The 20,207-nt window shown below is 35.8% G+C and overlaps 1 protein-coding gene across 5 annotated transcripts in view; it reads left to right on the top strand.

Annotated features, from left to right (window-relative positions):
* The window catches only part of GPATCH2 (G-patch domain containing 2), a 124,571-nt gene that overhangs the window by 4,974 nt on the left and 99,390 nt on the right, over nt 1–20,207 (top strand). For 4 of the 5 annotated variants that reach the window (XM_068939862.1, XM_068939860.1, XM_068939863.1 and 1 more), the window contains exons 2-5: nt 3,945–4,658; nt 10,063–10,124; nt 13,140–13,322; nt 14,402–14,481. In XM_068939862.1, coding sequence (XP_068795963.1) covers nt 3,945–4,658; nt 10,063–10,124; nt 13,140–13,322; nt 14,402–14,481 — 1,039 coding nt within the window. Of the gene's footprint in view, nt 1–2,169; nt 2,509–3,944; nt 4,659–10,062; nt 10,125–13,139; nt 13,323–14,401; nt 14,482–20,207 lie in introns of those variants that run through there. The other variant, XM_068939859.1, reaches the window with a different exon arrangement.

Here is a 20,207-nt window from a genome sequence, read left to right as displayed (position 1 = left end):
TTGGGGTAACAGATAGAGAGGGAATGGGTGAACTGCACTGAAATTGCTTCAGGTAAACGTAAAGGTCAGTGTAGGCAAACTGTATTTTTTTTACAGTAAAATAGTATCTTCTCCTAGCAAAGACATTACAGTTTATTGCTAGCTGTGGGCTGTTGCTGTAACAGAATTTTCATAGCCTTATGTGAGTCATGTTAAATTGTGGCTTAACATTTTATGTATCTTAATATGTTGTCCTACGTTCCTTATTACAAGCTTTAAAATTTCTCATCTTACTGAATACAGTCAGTACTTGCTGATTACATCTTTAACACTTTTTGTCTGGCTTCCATTATTGTAGTTATTTTTCAACCAATTTCCCGCACAGATATTTTTACTAAAGTAACATCTGCAGAAACAATTAAAATAAACTTCATAAGTTTGGAATAAAAGCTTGACAGTTGGTTGTGAACAACATAATAAGTTGTGAAAACTGAAATTGTCTGATGAATAATGCCATAATAAAGCGCTCCTGAATTTTAAAAATAAATATTCAGACTAACTGTGCTTCCTGGTTAATGTTGCCATTTTTTCTTTAACCATAGCAGGAGAAATGAAAGATCCAATAAAATTACACAAAAGTGATTTCTTGGGTTTTCCGTCGTATAGGTTTAATGCTGATCACTGGCACGTTGAAAGAGCAGTGAGAGTAAAAAAGTGCAGTGTGTTGTGTATTCTGAGCCTGTTACGAAGGAGCTTCTGATGTCCCAACTGATGAAGTAATTCTCATAATCATACTAAGGAAATATGCTAAAGTAATTATAAAATGAGTTTGATCTCTGAGACGTAATGCAGTTAGGGTACAGCTCTATTATACATGAGATCATGGCTGCAATTTGTAGGGTAAACAAGGTCATTGCCCTATTACAGCTCTTATTCAATTCAGGTGTTGCAGCTTTGATCAATGAAGAGACTTAATATTCAGTAGAAAAGATTAATTGTAGGAGTGCATAAGATTTAAAGTGGCTGTCTGATAGGAACTAAGTGCCTTACTGCCCAGGACCTTTTAAGAATCATACTATCCCCTTACTTCCAAAACACTTAAGGATGTTCAACTCCTCCTAAGTTTCATCTTTTGAACTGGCACCATTTGTATTGCTAGTGTTTATTGGGAAATCCAAGACAAGGTTAGAGCAGATGTATGAATGCTAAGTGTAATATTCAGTAATATTCTATTTGGTCTTACAGTATTTCATAGAACTAGAGTAACTTTACTACAGTACTTATGTTGTTATCTGAAATAAATTGGTTTGCCCACCACAAACTAATTGCTACATTGATTTTTTTGGTGATATAGTTATCCATATGGATTAGGGACTGAGTTGAACAAATTCATCATAAACTGTGGCCTAAGACATTAGTATCCCTTTTTCCCCCTCTTCTTTTACTTTTTTCTACTGCCCCTGCTGCAGAACGGGCAGAAAGAGATTAAATACTCACTTCTTCCAGTTCATTCTGGCATGTTAGCAGAAGCCTGTCCTTTTTGAGATGAGTAGGTTTATGCTCACTAGTTGAGTTGTTGGTGCATTTCCACTTCTTTCAGCTCTGTTATGTATGTAAAAACCTCTGGCTGGAGAGAGTAATTCCTTGAACTAACCCAAATAAATCCAGTGGAGCTCATCTATCTGAGCCCGACACTCCTGTTACACCAGTGCAGAAGTAGTAGAAAGCCCCTTATATCTCAAGAGCATCGCTTCTGGTATGTGTACCTGAAAAGATAGCTGTGGGCATTAAAAATGACACTAAAGAGGCTAGTGCCTTCGCTACAGTGCAGTTATTCTAACTGCAAAGAAACATGTGCTGAGGTATTTGACTTTGCAAACTGTTTAAGCCTCATGTATAGAAGACTTGCACAAATATACACAGGCTTGTCTCTACTAATGGTTAAAACTCCTGCCTACACAAGCAAAAAAAAAAAAAAAACCTGCAATGACTGAAGCTTTGAGAACTAAAAATAAGAACTGGTTTTAAATTGTTATAGCGCCACGTGCCTCTGAAAGTATGGTCTAGATTAATTGGCTGTTATGTCTCTTTTTCTCTCTGAATTTTCTGCTAATCACTGCTTAGTTTGGAATGCTTTTCCGGTTATGTTGCATATCTTACTTCTAAGAAATATTTTTTGTGATTATGAAGGTTTTGATTCCTGAGAACCAAATGGATTAAGGAGAACTGTGCTATTTTTCCAGAGCTGTGTGTCACCCCTTAAAAAGATTATATGAAGATTCTGCTGTACTAAGAACCAAATAAAGTGTCAGATTAAGAGGGAGTTATTACTATTGGACTAGAGATTGGAACAAGCTAGAAACAGAAGAAATAGAAATAAATGCAAGTGACACAGTAGTTTAAGGACCTCAAAGTGCGCTTGAATTTCTGTCACATTCTGTTCTTTTGGTGATCCATATCATGCAACTGAAACGTTTAAAATAAATGTTTCTGGAAGCCTTTTAAAAGGAGAATATAGCATTTCTTAAGGTAAGATTGAGTTTCTTCTTAAATAAACATGCTCTTCAGTTCCTCCATTAATATTTAAAACTTGTGTGCTCTGTGTTCATGGCTGTCTATTCAGGCATCCCATCTAAGCGCCTTTAACATTGGAGTATGTGGTGAGAGTGTGGCATCCATAATTTCTCTCTGTCTATAGCTCCACTAATATGGGTAGAAAATTATTCATTGATGCCTCCTTCAACATTTATTGGAAAACAATGTGAATAGTCTTGCTTTTAAACGTACCTCTACATAATTTACTCACTCCTCCATATTTATCAGTGGGCATAATGTAGTAATGATCATGAGCGTTCCTCTCAACTTTACCTAGAAGAAAGAGGACTTGTAATACTTTGACTTTGATGTGAGAATCTGATCAGCATGTTTACTCCTTCTCTGAAGGTTATAAGCCTTCTCTGTAGAGTTCACCAGTAATCTGTTAATGTCTTTTCTTTTTTCATAATTGTGTTCTTGTAACACATAGGTGAACTTTCTGAAGCATATTGAGTTGACGACATGCTAAATACTAGTGACATTTGAGGAGGGAGGAGAGAAACATTTGAAAAGATAGGTCCTTAATCAGATATTGTGAGTTTAGGTTTTTTTGGTTTTGTTCTTTGGATTTGGGGGGGGAGGGGGTGGTTGTTTTGTTTTTCTCCCCTCTCGTTACACAAGTGTGTTATTTGGTAGGAGTGAGTGTCTGGATGTGGTGGGAAACATCACATTTCCTCCTCTGGAATTACCTGTAGCAGGACATTCTCTCAGTATCACTCCACTGAATCATTATTTTAAAAAAAACAAATAGATATCAGCCATTTGGAAAGACAAAATTAGTCACTATAAAAAAAAAAAAAGTCTTATATAATTAAAGAATTGCTGTTTTAACTCTATCCTGGCATTTAGAGATAAGAGATAATTATCCTTAAAAGTCTTTTATCCTAGTGACAACTCTTAAACAGAACTCCATAATATACCATCAAGGAGGAATATTATGTATTCAGCTTCCTATTCATAAATTAGTGTGCTCCCTGCCTACGCTTATATTGAATGTTCTTAGTCTGTTACTGCAGTTGCCACACTGAATCTCTGAAAAACATAAAAATGTGATGAGATAAAATAAAATCAAACGATAGAAGTAGGGTCAAAAGCAAATGAGAAAAAGATGCTACTCTTATTTCCCAGACAGAAATTAGGCATGATGCCTTTTAAAAGTCATGTATACTAGTATAGATTGTGAATTATGTAGGAATGGCTGACAAGTTTTATCTCGCAGTAAAAGCACAATATTTTTTATAGGGTGGGTGTTGAGACTACCTTGCAGTGACTCAGGTAATTTTGGCAGATAAGTGTTGTAGAATTGATGCATTAACACATCTCTGATTTACTATTTTTTATTTTGTTTTTTATTTTCCTGGAAAATACAGGCATTTCAGTAGGACTATGGAGGAGCTAGTCCATGATCTGGTCTCGGCACTGGAAGAAAGTTCAGAGCAAGCCAGAGGAGGTTTTGCTGATACTGGAGATCATTCTCGAAGTGTGTCTTGCCTTCTAAAGCGACAGGCAAGAAAAAGGAGGGGACGAAAGAGACGTTCATTTACCACCCATCATCCCTGGGAGACTGGTCACTGTTTAAGTGAAGGTTCTGATTCCAGTTTGGAAGAATCAAGCAAAGACTACAGGGAAAGTCATGCCAATAAGAAAGACCACAGTGACTCTGATGACCAGTTGTTGGTTGCTAAGCGTCGACCTTCCTCAAACTTAAATAACATTAGAGGCAAAAGACCTCTATGGCATGAACCAGATTTGGCTGTTGACAGTTTAGGAAACAGAACTTTGCGTAGGAGAAGAAAGGTGAAGCGGATGGCAATAGACCCGCCGTCAGAAGTCTCTAATGCACTGACAATAACTCAACAGCAGGATAACAGGAGAGATCAAGAAATGGACAATGACAATAAATCATACCAACATCAAGAGTTTTCCAAGAGCAAAGTGAAAAAAAGAAAAGTAGCTGCAGCTCGACAAGGACCAGAAATCTTGGATGAAGGAGTAGTTATAGAAAATGAAGAAGTGAACCAAGCAAATAAGGACAAAATGGAGTATGAGGAGCAAAAGGGCTCAGATGAGAACATGAGTGACAGGTTATTCTTTCTCTTACTTCTTACAGAATCTTTGGATAATATTTGCTTATATTACTGTTGTAAGTGTAGATATTGGCAGCCTTTGGAATTCTTTTTGATTTCAGAGTCAAAATGCAAACATCAGTTGTACCTGTTTTAATAAGCTACTCTTATCGTTTGTGGGTTGGTTTTTTTTTTTTGACTTAAGTCTACTATTTTTGGCATGTTGAGTTGATCGGGTTTAGTAATTCAGATGTAGAGTCAAGTGGCAGGGGAATAACCTAGAAAACATCTTGAAATAATATATTCCAACTGTTTCAAGATTAAGAATGACAAAATAGAACACACAAATGATTAAAATGTTGTTTTCCTGTGTGTTTCAACTGGTGACGGTTTTCAAGACTTTCTAGACAGAAAACTAAGACTTTTCCGGTTGCTAAACATTGGTGCTTTAGTTGTTCCCAGTTCATCAGAAAGGTTGTTGATGTTTAGATTCACCATTTAGGCAGTATGTTCTTATGTGTCATGGGTATAAAAAGTCTGCAGGTTGCCAAGGATATACATCACTTACGAAATGTAAAAACCAATTTACAGTTCAGAAACACCTGAGCTTGCCATTAGAAAAATGGGAGAATGATGACCCTTTGGCAGTACACCTCATCCATCCATTGCAGACAGCAGGCATGCTACAATGGTAATTGTTTCCAAAGTACCATTTTGACAACACAGTAAGGTGTAAGTCATTTTTCCACTATACACAAGGGATCTTACCTGCAGGGTCTGGTAAGCCTGATTACGTTTATCCTGTGTGTCTTATTCTGAATGCAGAACTGTCATCAGGAAAGACTTGTATTAAAACACATAATTTTGCTCAGTTGCTTGACAGCAACAGTGTTCCTGTTTCTCGTAGGCATTTTATCCATACTATTGAGCCTTTTGTTTATTGGATAAGTAAATGCAAGGATAGAACTCAGGGTTTTTGGCTAAAATAGGCAGGTTGGTTGCTGTAATAATAGCAGTATTGGTAAATGACTAACACAAGTTATTGTTAAACAAGTTCTTCTAAGAGTCTTTTTATTACGTGGTAGTTCTGTCTCTCACCTGAGGAAGATAAGCCGTTGAAACAGCCATATAAACCTGGGCCTTAAAGATTGTACCTAATGTCTTCATAATTGAATTAGAGCAGAAGCAGTACTTTAGGGCAGCCAGTTTAACTTCAGACATCTCATTTAGGCAAATAAGTTAAGAGGATGTATTGTCAGGGAGCCTTTAGAAGACTTCCCTCTTCTTCAGTACTGGAAATCTGTGTTGCCAAGTTTGGTACCTAGAAATAGGTGATTTGAAAGTTTCTTTGGAGCTATAAATCATTCCATAGTTTATCATAAGTATATATTCTTATGACTCTTTTACCTTAATTTTTAATGATTTTCTGTTAAGCTGCAAGGGTAACAGTTATCAAACTCAAAAATTCTGTAGCTAATTTTTGAGTGGAGGGAGGCATGACCAATATGAAAATCTTGTAGACGCTCAAACAGTGTACTGCTTCCAGGTCATTCAGACTATCCTTTTATGCTGAAGAAACATCATGAATTTACAAATCCATTCTTCTTTTTGAAACGCTTAGTGTTTTGTTACACCTAATGTTTTCATTTCTCATATTATACTTCAGAATTTTATCTTTGACCCCATAAATGGCCTTGAAAACCATCTCATCTTCATAGTGTTTTCTGCTCATGACCATGGTTGAATGATGATCCATAATTCTGGAAAACTTCCTGCAATGGTCATCTGTTCCAAAAGGTTTGGAAATCATTGAATTAGAAAATTCTTATTCAAAAATGTGATTACACACCCATCAGACTGAAGCCTCTGGGGTGCCTACTGTTTCTAAACAATTTGTATATGAATAAGCAACTCCGATTTTTAAACTAGCTGTGCTTAAATACAACGATGACTGTATTGTTTGCTCATCTATCTCATTTAACTGGAAGACTCAGAAACAACTATCAAAATCTTACACGAATGTGCTATAAGTAAAGGCTGAGATTTTAGAAGAGAATAGGAGTCTTCTAAGATTACACAAGGTATGGAGAGAGAACAATGTCTTTAGTAAGACTCATGTTTTCAGCAATGATTACTGGAGGAGAAAAATACAAAGTAAAAAATGTACAAAATAAAAAGTTTTATATATTTGTGTGCATACAATTTAACGCTTACACCTCAAAATTAGAGTGTGTTTTTTTTTTTTAATTCAAAAAAAAAAAAAACCAAACGAAGCCAATAATTAATCCTTACAGCTTTTGCCTGAAGTGGGAGTTAAATTCCTTGGATCCAGAGCTGGTGAGGAGAAGGTTTCGGTGTATGCACTGCAGTGTATGCAATGTAACATTATGTTATTTTAAATTAGCATAATGTATATTTGAAGTGCATATTAAAAATGCTTAATGAGCAAGTGACATTTCTTTGGAGTGTTTTATCGGTGCCACGCAACAGTAATGCTCTTAAGTGCAGGATTCAGTAGTAGAAGGAGGAATCTTCAAGCTGTTAAAATGTCAGTATCTAAGTAATAGGATGAATTCATGTCAGGCTACTTTTGAGCCTAAGAACTATAAGACTTTTGTGATCAGAACCTATCCTTTTCCTCATTCTTCCCCATCCCCAGTACTTAATTCCTTGTCCAGTTTCAACCAAATCTGACAAGGCATGGAGTTCTGAATGATATTTAGTTCCTAGACACTTTTATAAAGATGGCTGAACAGAGGAGAAATCTAAATTGCCCCTCTGAGAGGCACCCACCAGCTTGCCCATCACTGAGAGTGCAGTGGTTGGTCAGTTCTTGGGGTGGGATTAATGAGTAAACAAAGGTCACAAGTCCATAGGAAACCAGGGCATAGGGCAACTTACTTTGAACAGTGACTAGTAATAAAAATTATGTCCTCTTCCTTGTTTTCATAGATGTCTAAGTAAAGCTGTGAAAGGTAGGTTTGGGGTTTTTCTTTTTGGGGAGGGATGGGGAGAGTTGTTCCTTTGGACTTTACTTGCACACCTTATTTTATAGAAAAGAAATCTGGGGGATTGATTTTTTTGTTTGTTTGTTTTGGAGTTTTTTTCCCCCCAGAAGTCTTACTGGAAGAAGAATTTTTGTTGCAAAGCAATTAACAATCTAAAGTGCAAAGTTATATTAAAACTGGAAGTAACTTCCATCATAACAGCTTTCATTATATTTAAAAAGTAATAAATTAATTCCGAAGGTCTTGTGTTTAATCCAGTTAAGGGATTGCCATGTAGCAGCTCTCAGCTGTAATTCCTGCCCTGTTTGACTGTGGCCTGAGCAAAATGGATGCTGTGGCTGCCATGAATATGCCAGAGTTGTAGTTTATGATTAAAAAAAAAAAAAAAAAAAAAGCAGAATACTAAAAAAAAACCTGTCATTAGGTGTACCTCTGAAAGCTTCCAGTGCTTATGACTTCATGAGCTGGCTATTCCTACAGTAAGAGTTATATGCACGTTTAAAGTGTCTCTTTCCTTTTGTTCCTTAGAAAAAGGAGGCTATTTTTCTCCAAGTTGGGAATTTTTAGTGGAGAGAGCTAAAATGTATACAGGATTTCCTAACTCTTTCATTTTTTAAGAAAAAAAAATGTGTTTAATTAGACAACAATAAATTGACAGGAAGAATCCATGAAAAAGGATGTTCTGTTTTAAAGAAAGCTATATGATATAATATAGCACACAAGGAAATGTAAGGACAGTGATGCCATCTATGCTGTAACTAAAGCGAGGATGAGATGCTTTCTAGAAAGAAGCTACTAAGGATTTGCCTAGCTTTACAATATTAGGAGGTTCAAATCTTGGTCACTCCCTTTAAATATGGTTCCATTCTCATAGCTCAGTGCTTGTCATCTTTCTTCTATTTAGGGCAGTTATCCAAGTTGAGTTCTTAGGTCTCACTTAATTGTATTATGGATAAAATATGGTATAAATACTGCTTATGCAGTAAGAATTCGTATAAGTAGAAGGTACAGCTAAGGTTCCTGTATTTGAACTTATTGTTCAAATACATTTTTATATATATAAATGATAGCTGCAGAAGACTGTTTGTGGCTTCTGATATATTTAAGTACGAATCCTGTTGGAATGCTTCCAAAAGGAAGATACAAAAACAGGTATATAGTTCCAGTTGAACATAAATTAGTCTATTTTATATAATTGATTCTAGAAACTTGAAAATTATTGAGGCTTACTTTTGAGATGTACATTTAAAAAGAAATAGTTTTCCTAAGCATGCTAGATATTTAGAAACAAAACTAAAACTAATCTAAATATGTAGAGGAAATAACTAAAAATGACATAGTAAATCAGTTGAATTCAAGTGTCTATTTTAGTATGAATAAACGTAGAAAGGTTACTGATCTCAACTTTTTACATAGCTTGTATACAACAATGAGAGTAGCCATAGGATTTATAACTTGTACTTGAATTTGTTAGGTGAACTGAGGTGACCTTTTCAGATTCTTCTGCATCTCACTGTAAGTATAACTTGATTAAATTCTGGTGATATATTGCTTCCTTAATAGAGCTACTCTACTTACAAAAGACAAAATATTTAGTTTACAAAAAATCCTTTAATGTGACGCTCATCAGATTGTGGTCTGTGTTATTAAAAGACAAGAGGCTATTTCAATATTTGGAGACAGATGGAATGTTGTTTGTAATAACGTGTGTACAACAAAGAACAAAGTATGCTCTCAAAAGTGTGTGCGTATTGTATGCCCATGTTCTAATTTTAAGGCCATGACAAGTTGTGGAAAAGTAAATTGTAACTTGCCTTTCTTTGTTCGTGTTATGATCCTATTGATCATATTCATTTTCTCTGGGGTGACCTTTACTTTGATTTAATGGGCTACCGTTGTAAACTTTTTTCTTTTTTCCCCAAGTAATATGTAATGAATCCTTAAGCAGTGTATTTTCCAGAATATTTGCAAAGATAATTCTGTCTTCAAGCTCTTATATTTTGTGTGCTGAAGAAAGGCTTGGACTGCTTTTGATTGAGATTTTTCCTGTTTTATTGAGCAGTGATGTGTTCCAGGATCAAGCTGAATTGCACACCATAAGAAAGGACCAGGGAGCGTTTGATGGAAGCAGATAATAAAATGCATCAATTGTGTCAGCGCCTCATTGCAGTCGCATCTGGCTTACTGTCAGGGTACCATTAGATTCCCATGGTTTTATGCGCCAAAAATAATATGCTTTGTAGTTAATGGAACTAGGATATTTGCAATTTGATTTTTTTTAAAAAAAAATCTTATTTTCTTTTAGTTCTTTGTTGGACTTAAATTCCATCTGAGCACAGCCTTGTCTCCTTAAAATTTTACAACTGAAAGATCAGTTGCTCTTTTGATCTGTTTCTTTCTTTCTCTTATTACAGTGAATCCAGCAGTCTGAGCAGCAGTGATGCTGGTTTGTTTACCAATGATGAGGGAAGACAAGGTATTGAAACAATCTTTCCCTTCTCCACCCCTCAAACCACATCAGTTGAAATTCTGTAAGCGTTACAAGTTACTTCATAGGTCAATTACTGTATTTCAGTTGTTATTACTATTTTAATGAATTGAAGTATAGCTCTCTTTCAGGGTTTTTGAAATGCTGTAGCAGGGTATCCTGAATCTATAACTTAATATAAATAACTTCAATGTAATATAAGTGACTTTACTCTCCAAAAGATTGTCTGTAGGTTTATTGTATTACAAAGGTTGATTTTCAAAACAGCTTTTGGCTAAGTTTTAATTCCTCAGTTGCTCCAATTTTTTCATAAGACCATGTGATCAAAGTACTGCCTTTCAAACTACTACTGTGTGAGTTTTTTGGATTTTATTTGCTCTTTGAATTAATGTGACAGTATTTTAGAGCTTATTTTCATTCAGAGATATTCTCTAAACACCAGTTTGTTTTTTTTTTACTAGTCTAGGATTGAGATTTGAAAATGCATGCATCTAGAGAGTTTCTCTTCTCTGACAGATCTCTCCTTGGTAACATTTGAACAGTGTGATGTACCTAAAAATTCTTCAGTAATTTAAAGTGCAACAAATATTCAACACTTTCCTCTTGTATGCATAATGTTTTTGCATCTTTATATGCCTTAGTCAAGTCTAATTGGAGGCCAGTAACTAGCGATGTCCCTCAGGGGCCAATACGGGTCCAATGCTGTTCGGTTTCTTTGTTAATGGTCTGAATGATGGGCAGAGCGTACCCTCAGCAAGTTTGCAGGTGATAAAAGATTGGGAGGAGTGGCTAATACTGCCGTTCAGAAGGACCTCAGCAGGCTGGAGAGATGGGCAGAGAGGAACTTCATGAAGTTCAGTAAAGGGAAGTGCCAGGTCCTGTACCTGGGGAGGAATAACCCCATGCACCAGTGCGGGCTGGGGGTTGACCTGCTGGAAAGAAGCCCTGCAAAGAAGGACCTGGGAGTCCTAGTGGACAACAAATTGACCATGAGCCAGCAGTGTGCCCTTGTGGCCAAGAAGGCCAAAGGTATCCTGGGCTGCATTAGGGAGAGCACTGCCAGCAGGTGGAGGGAGGTGATCCTGCCCCTCTACTCAGCCCCAGTGAGGCCTCACCTGGAGTTCTGGGTCCAGGTGTGGGCTCCCCGGTACAAGGGAAATATGGAGCTACTGGAGTGAGTCCACGGAAGGGCTACAAAGACGGTTAAGGGACTAGAGCAATCTTCCATATGAGAAAATACTGAGCCTGGAGAAGGGAAGGCTGAGGGGGAAATCTTACCAATGTATATGAATATCTGAAGGGAGGATATAAAGAAGCCAAAGTCAGACTCTTCTTAGTGGTGCCCAGCAACAGGACAAGAGTCGTTGGGCACAAACTGAAACACAGGAAGGTCCGTCTTCCGTGATTCGGAAGATCCACAATTCAGAATTAGTGAAAAGATGTGCTTCTGCTTTTTTCTTCTTCCTGATGCTATCTCTGTTCAGTATTCACACATGTTCCAAAGAAACCATGCCTGTCTGTAGGAAAACAAGGTGAGAATTAATGGTGACTGCTTTAGTTAAATGTCATAGCTATAAATGATGATCAAAGGAAGTATGGAGAGTCAACTGAAATGTCATCTACAAAGAAATTTAAATACTACTTGGACCTAAGAATCCCTTTTTTGACTCTGTTTTTTTTCCTTCTTTACTCTAAAAGTTCCTCTATTCTCTAGCCTTTAGTAATTTTGGTGTTAGCAGTGACCATTCAACAATTAAAGGTCACATTTCACCTGCAAGCGACCAGTGAGAGGCCTTAATTATTCTGTATTTTTTATACTCTTCTCAACAAATATTTATGGCCGTTTCCTCTTGCACTTGGTCTTGAAATAAGTTTCTGCATGGAGAAGAATATTTGGAAAAGGTGTGTTGAATCTTGTGTTTTTTCCTCAAATTTTGGCTTTCATTACTTATATTTTCCCATTATGGGGCTGAGCGGCAATGAAATTTTACGCAGTTGCTTTTTGTTACAGAAAATTAAGCATCTAATAAATATTACATTTGTCTCTTGTTTAGTCCCACCTACTTAAAAATTGAAACACCACGTACAGAAATAATATATATACAGAAATAGTGAGGCATGGTTTGGATACTTTGAAGTAGAATTAGCATATAGAAGACGTCCTTTGGAATGTAACTTTTGAGTGTACGAAAGGATACTTGCCATGTTTTATGAGGCTACTTTCTGATCTACTGTCAACTGCCAGTTTGTATAAAAGAATTGCTATTTCTCTTAAAAAACGTTTATTTTCAATTGCTGGTATATTTTATATCAGTTAAGTTTAAGATTAGACTTTCAGTCTTGTCTTGCATTTGACTTTGAGTCCTAATATTTAAATATTAGTTCTATAGGTATGGTTAATAAAAATGACAAGCTTTACGGCATAATGTAGTATGATTCTCAATCAAATGGCACTGTCTGTTTTCATTTAAAATCAACTTTTTCAAAACTTATTTCTAAATGAACTTAATCAGATTAATTTCAGTCACATCTGTTCATGATTGTTTTTCCCTTTTGCTAGCCATACAAATCATGAAATTAAGCTAATTATATACTATTATCAGCTGCAAAGAACTAGTTTCAGTTTTATACCTTTTAATTCCCTGCAGGAAATTAAGGCTTGTTTTGTTAATACGGAAAGTGCAGTTGCTTAAATGGATTTCTCTGCAGTTATCAACAAAGGATTAACTAGTTTATTATTGTTTTTTTCACTATTCTAAGTTAGTTTTAAAACATTACATTTTATACGTTTTTATAGATGACAATGCTCGTAATCCTACTGAGAAATATTTTTCCAAATAGAACTGCTATATACAATGTTGTACAACTATAAAGCAAAAGAAATTACTGTCCTGTCAGAGTGTTTGAGGGTAACATCTGATTTTTTTTTTTTTTTTTTTTTTTAAATCTTCTCTGCTCCTCCTTCTTTTTGGGGGCCTTGGGGGGGATGCTGTCCTCACACAGGTGACGATGAGCAGAGTGACTGGTTTCATGAAAATGAACCTGGCGGAGCCTGTGGAATTACAGGAGTCATTCCTTGGTGGGAACAGGAGGACGCTACAGAACTGGAGAGAGAATTGCCTGATCCCGTCTTTGAAAGTATCTTAACTGGTACTTTCCCTCTTATGTCCCATTCAGGGAGAAGAGGTAGGTAACAATCAAATGCAAACTCTAGAATCACTTGGATTTCGTAGAAAAATGTCTGTGGATTGTGTAGAATATGTAAAATGTTGACAAAATCTGGGAGTTACCAGTTTGTTATCCCTAAACTACTTAATTTTTAAGACTAGACAGCAGTGATTAGAAAAGTCAGAAAGTGTAAGAGTTGCTGATTTTGATAGCCTACTCTGTTATTGTCACAATTTTTGCATTGAGAATTATTGAGACTTACTTAAAGGGAGTCTTTATATTACGTTTTGTTGCTGGCTTCTGTGATAATTTTAGAATTATATCTTAGTTTGTAGATTCAAAGATCAGTATGATCATCTGCTTTGCTTTGCTTTATGCTCAGGCCATATTGTTTGTGGAGAGGAGTGAAGGGTTTCTTTATGGCAGGGATTGAGAATACATTTTAGAAAGCTATGCTTCTCCCCCCTCCCCCCCCCGCCTTCTTTAAAAGATTTCTGACAACTATGGATCCAGTATATCCAATGGTAAGTTGTTCCCGCACTTGATTGCCTTCACAGCTAGGAACCCACTCATTTGAAGGCTGATGTTGTCGGACCTGAGCTTGCTGCCAAAGAATTTTATTGTATCTTCCATCTACCACAAGGACCTTTTACGCTCAGAAAGAATATTTTCTCTCTTTCTACTTCTCTATGCAGTGGATTCTTTTGTGAGCCTTATTTTCTGCTGAATCTAGTCTCTGCCTGTTCACCAGATTTTAAACTTTCTAGTACTAGTACTAAAGAAGTTGTAAGTGATGCAAAGTCATTCACCTGCTTCAGTATGGTCTGCTCAGCTTATGCAGCAAACTGCATGGAACTAGAACTGCAGTCAGAAAATGTATGGAGAGTATTCTTTTTTCATGACACCTTAATCTTTCTCACGGTTTTCCCATTCTCTGCTCTTTATTTTCGTAGGTGCCATGTTTGGCAATATTAATATTAATATATTTTTAAATTGAAGTCAGTGGCATAGATCAATAGATTGCTGTGTAGTGATAATTTTCTTGTTCCTGTGGTATAGGAAATACTCTTAAATCAATCCCCACTTCTTATTTGTAGGTTTCCAGAGTAGATTTAGTCATCTTCATGGAATGCCAGCAAGAAACATAAAAAAGGCTTCAGGAAACCAGACGACATTGGTAGGTGCTTTTATTATCGTAAGTTAATATAAGCTGTTCTTACAACTGAAAAATGTATTTATTCCTCTTATGCTTCTGTCTTAATGGTATGGATAAATAATTGAATGGTAAGACTACAATGCTACTACTGCTTATTTTGTTTGTTTGCTTTTTTAAATAATGTCTAGTTTACTACTTCCATTTACTACTTCCTACTGCCATTCTGTTTCAATTGAATGTTTGTATATACTTACTTGAATGGCAGAAATAGTCTAAGACTGTTCCTCACTACTTGTTCTGAGCTGTATGAAGGAAGAGGGGTTTTTTGTTCTTTTATTTAAGAAAGTTTTCTGTATTTATCTAACATGAAAGCATGTTTTCCCTCTCTTATGAAGAAGAAAAAATCAGACCCAAGTTGTTCAATTTTATTTAATACTAAAAGCATTCTAGGATGGATATATGGTACAATACTGTACTATTTTTTTCCTCCTCTCCAAAGTCCACTTTGAAAAATCTATCCTTATTCTCCTTTGTTTGGTTGATTTCTTTCTTGAGAGGGAAAGGGTACATACCCTTAGAAAACTAAAAGTAATTTTATTAATGCACCTGTCATACCCATCACATACCTTTAGACAAAACTACTTAGCATCTGATTACAAATGACAGTTGTTTGTTTTTCAGGGTCTTCAGCTTTAAGAATAGTTATATTTATAATGAAAGAAAAAAAATCTAGCTATTTTTGCTTCTATACACAGTCCAAACAGTGAGATTTTCCTGCAGCTTTTTACTAAAATAAAACTTTAATGAATCGTTAAGAGTTTGTTCGTTGTAGGTGGAGGGCATGGGGAAGAGTGGACGTTTTAAGATCAAATGTACTCACTGTAGTGCTCTCTATTCTTTTCTTATATGAATAGTATTTGGAAGAGGAGGAAAAATTAGGAGACTCTCTATCAATGTATAACAAACATTCCAGCATGATTAAATATTGCAGCATCAGTAATCTTTACTATTTGAGAACACTGTTAGTTTGCCTAAACAGAATAAGGTGCTGTTGAGAAATGAGAGAGACTGCATGTGCAGATAATAGAAAAGAACTGCTAGAAATTTAACTTGTTTTGAAGAGGGAGGGATTTTTTTGATAATCAGAGTATCTGTTCAATAATTGCTGTGCTGAATAAGATACTTTAAAACCTTGACCTATGATCTCTGCTGCTAGTGGTCATGAATTAGATGATTGCTATCTAGTTCTTGGTTTCCTATCTTCCTATTTTTATTTTTGGTTCAGTGCTTGCTTGAGCATATCTGGGATTTGTAGCCCATTTTCTAGGCTTATTGCAATTTCACTCTGGTATTTTATAGGAGCTATTATAACTGATAGGTTAGCTTCATGGCATTGATGATACATAGCTTAACTACCCTAAAAACTGCCTTTTCTTCCAAATTGTAAAAAGGTGATCAAGTTTCAATTGATGAAGATATACTGTGAATGCATATATATAATAAAAGAAAGTTTATCTTCTGCTACGTTTCCTGTATTGTCCTTAGCAGCCCATTTTGCCTTCCAGGGATCATATCTCATATATGGTATCATGGTTCCTTTTATGAGAAAAATGCAAGCTGATCTATTAAAGAATGATAATTCAGTTACCTCCAGTTATTAAATACATCTTTTACATAGTGTTGTGAAATAAGGTTGACATGTAAGCACACCTCTTAAACCACTATATTTAGGCAAGAGTGCATATATGGAATGAATGTAGTGCTTCAAATGCAGAGTTCTCTGATCTTCTAACCTTGTTAATGAATACTTATGTTTGTGGGCACTGTTGTGCTGCATCAGTCTTTGAAAATGTAGCTATACAAGTCAGAGCACACGAACTTGCTTTTTAAATCAGTTGTCACTTTGTAAAGAAAATTTTTCCTGGCTACTTCAATCTGATGACAAAGAAAGTCTTTTAATACCTGTGATATCTGATAACACAGAACAAGAAGTAATTACTCTTATTAGATGGTAACACTGAAGAGCAGCAAAAATGCTTTTAGAAAGATTAATTTTAATATCCTGAGGAATGAACAGGGCAGACTCAACTCATTGAACAGAGTTGTGATGGTGACCTGCTTCTTTCATTTTTAACAGCAAGGAGTCTGATGTCTATATCATTGCTCTTACACATACTTTAAAGTGAGATAAGGCAAAAAATGAAGTTTCCTTCTAAGACACATTTCCTAAACACTATATGCTGAGATGGATTCAGTCTAAGGATATCTTATACCCAGGGAATGTGAACCTTTAGTTAGCCCTTTACATACACATAGGGTAAGTTTAAGAATCTTTTTTTGAAAAGATACTTTTGAAGGTTCTGAACCTTAGCAGCTAATAAAGCCATTAAGAGATTACTAGTTTTGGGAAGGCAAAATGCATAGGTATGCTAAGACTGTACTATATCATCTCTTTCTGTCTAAAAATGTTTAATGCCCAACTGTTTGGGTTTTTCCTGTAAGAGAACCAACAGGCTAGGTATGGTACCAAGGAAATTGCCAACTTAGGCCACTGTTTCTAAAGCAACGGGAGCTGAGAATCAGAGGAAGCATGCTGCTCTCTGTGGACCAGTTGGTGAATTTTAATCTGAAGTAGCCATACTTGCCACTCAGATGCTGTCTAGATGTTCTTTTTGTATTTCAGTAGGCTACTTGCTTAGTTTGAACAAACTGTCTTTCTGTCATTAGTGTATTGCTTTTGAATCAGAACACGTTTTTTAGTGATCTTACTTGCCTCTGGCTGGTCCAGTGTTGTAAAAACTTGGTTGGAAAGGCAAATACTGAAAAATCCCTGCTTAATCCAATGTCCAGGTTGAATGAGTCATGATAAAGGAGATAATAAAAAGCTAAGCAAGGAAATGAAAAAAAATATGTCATGAAAGTGCTTTATATCCTTTGGATTGTCCAGCCTACTCATTAAAGATAGGGATTCCATAAAAAATGTGCCTATCTAATTAAATAGTATTTGTCAGGCATATATAATGGTATACAACGGTAATGCTGACATTTCATGCCTTTTTGCTTTGTTTTGTGGCAGCGTAATTTGTAACATACCTTTCTTTGAAAAGAAATAAGCACTTGTGGTTTTTCTATATATTATGCTTTTGATTCCACCCATGTCAAGTTTGTAGTAGCGATTTTGTAATCATAGTCAGAAACATGGTATGTGCACTTACCACATCAGTGCTACATATCAGCATTTAATGAAGTCTTTTAACAAGGTTATTGCTTGACATCATATTGTATTTGGTTGAATTCTGCAGTTGTATATGATCTGATTAACCATTTCCCCCAGACACATTTCTGTTCTGTTGCATATCATTTATGCAGTATTATATTTCTGGCCTTTCCAACAAATTACCTGAGAAAATTTGGTGCTTAGCAGACTAAAATGAGGAATCTAACATTTTAGATGCATTAGAAATGTGAATTTGTCCTGTGTTTATTTTTATCATGTAAAATAGGTGAACTCTTTTCCTTCAATGTTTAAGGACATGCTTTCTTGAATGGGTTCCTGGAGTGATCACACAAGCCCTAATAAAAGAAAATTAGCACTAACTATAGTTACTGAAAATAGAAGTGATTTCTTTAATATTTTGCTCAACTCAGCACTCATTGACTAAACAGTTTCTCTGTTTTCTTTACAACTCTTCCATACGAGTAAGTGCAAATGTAGGATTTAAAAATCAATGCTGCTCTCTGGGCTGTTATTTGTGTAGTTCTAGATACAGTTCCGTTCCTGAGACAGGGAGACACATTCCAGAGTTTTGTCTAGGCATTCGGATGTCTCATCTCTTGCTACACTAGTTTTTCTATCTGGACAGGAATCTAAGGAGTTTTTTCCTTGGGCTAAACTCCAAAAAGACATGTCCTATAAAAATTATACCTTTTTTTGACTACTTCCCCCCCCTCCCCCCCCCCCCGGCCGCCTTCTCCATCTCTCACCCTTGTCTGTCACGGATTTTGATTTCATGATACTGAAGATATTTTAGATCTTGCACTCTCAGGATTGATTTTTCTTTTAGCGCAGTTGTACTGTTGAGCTTGACTACACGTTGTTGTAATTATGCAAAAATGCATCAGGCATGAAAGCTACATTTGAGAGACTTGTTATTCCAAGGTCTGGTGTCTCGATAGTTCGTCAAATCCTATGACTCTTTTTAAAGATCACAAGATTAACTGCTTTCAAAATGTAAAATCAGATCAAATATTTCATCTTTTAAGTTCTCTCTAACTGAAGAAGCAGGCACTTTTTTTTCTTTTCCATAAAAAATATTTTGAAAATTTAGTGAAGTGGCTTTAGAGAAGAAACCTACTTACAGATCAAGAAATCTTTTCTTAAAGAGTAACTGGGACTGCTTTTACAGTATCAGGAGCAAGCCTTTTAATGGATGCTCTGCAACTTTCCAGAAAACACCACCGCTTCCCATATTTAAATTTAGTTCAGTATTATGGAGAGTTCTTTCAGATTTAATGTGAGACCTACAGTCAGGTAAACAGAATTCAGTTGCAATTAAGTATATGAAATAAAACTTGTTTGTGCAGTTTTTAATTACTTTCTTCAGATAACCTTTGTCACTTAGAGCAATAGACAGTACTTCAAACTTTGTAGAAGTATGAGTGATGTTATTTGATATCCAGCAGGATGTCGGACTAGAGTCTGATAAGACTAAACGCTTGTTTAGTTCCAGACTTTCGCTTGCCCAAGATCATGAAGTTTAGACCTCTGTCTGATGATGACGTTCTGAAACCTTATACTGCTAAAGCTGTGAATTAAATTTCTCTTAAGTGACTAGGAGGGTAGAGTCTTTTATTTTTTATAATGTTTGTATTAGTTCCCTGTCACCACATATATTTTGAGCTCTTTTTTTAAAGCATTTTGTAGTATGCTATTCTTTAATTTTTCATATGTTCTTATTTGCAATTGTCTCAAACTTGTATCTACTTAGGCAAAATGAACTGAGTATAACAAAAATTGAAAGAATGTGATCTAATCAATTTAGTACCTTAGTTTTACAGCACAGAGTGGAGGGACAACCTTTTTTGATTGGTTTCGTCCATTGAACTTTTTTTCATAGAGTAGGTAGGTACGTTTGTTTATGTCCTGCAGATATTATTTTCAGGGACAGAAAGCTCAGGCTGGTACCGTAGGGAATGCTGCTTTGGCAGGATGGGCCACACCTTTGATTCTGCCAGTGATCAGTAACTCTTGGCTAGAATGCTAAAATTATCCTGCGAAGTGAGTCAGGTGGCTGTTTTCTAGTCTTCAGAACATGGTCAAATTGAAATATTTTCCTTTTTGAGAAAGCAAAGGAAAAAAATGCTTCTGTCAGTTTTCAAAACCCCATTCTAAACAATGTGGATTTCAAATATGGAATGTAAGTTTTAAGGATATTGCATATTTCCCCATGATCATCTTAAACTTCATTTTTCGTTTACTGGAAAACTGCTTGCTATTCTTACAGCTGCCATATGTTTTAAGATGTTCTAGTTTCCACAAATAAATTTTCAAGTGCATTTTTGCTGAAGCTTTCATATGTACTGACAAAAGCTCGATATCATTTCTTTTACCTGCCATGGCTGAGAGCTTGATGGAAGAGTAAATGTTTCTTAGTGACTTTAATAATAGCTTAGCGCACTCATCAAATGAATCATAATCATGCCTACATTATGTTTCATTGCAGATGAGTATTTCTTAGTGGTACCTG

Source organism: Struthio camelus, chromosome 3 (assembly GCF_040807025.1).
Source record: "Struthio camelus isolate bStrCam1 chromosome 3, bStrCam1.hap1, whole genome shotgun sequence".
Taxonomy (NCBI): Eukaryota; Metazoa; Chordata; class Aves; order Struthioniformes; family Struthionidae; genus Struthio; species Struthio camelus.
The sequence above is the reverse complement of the archived record's forward strand: the minus strand, read 5'-3'. Positions and strand labels throughout refer to the sequence as shown.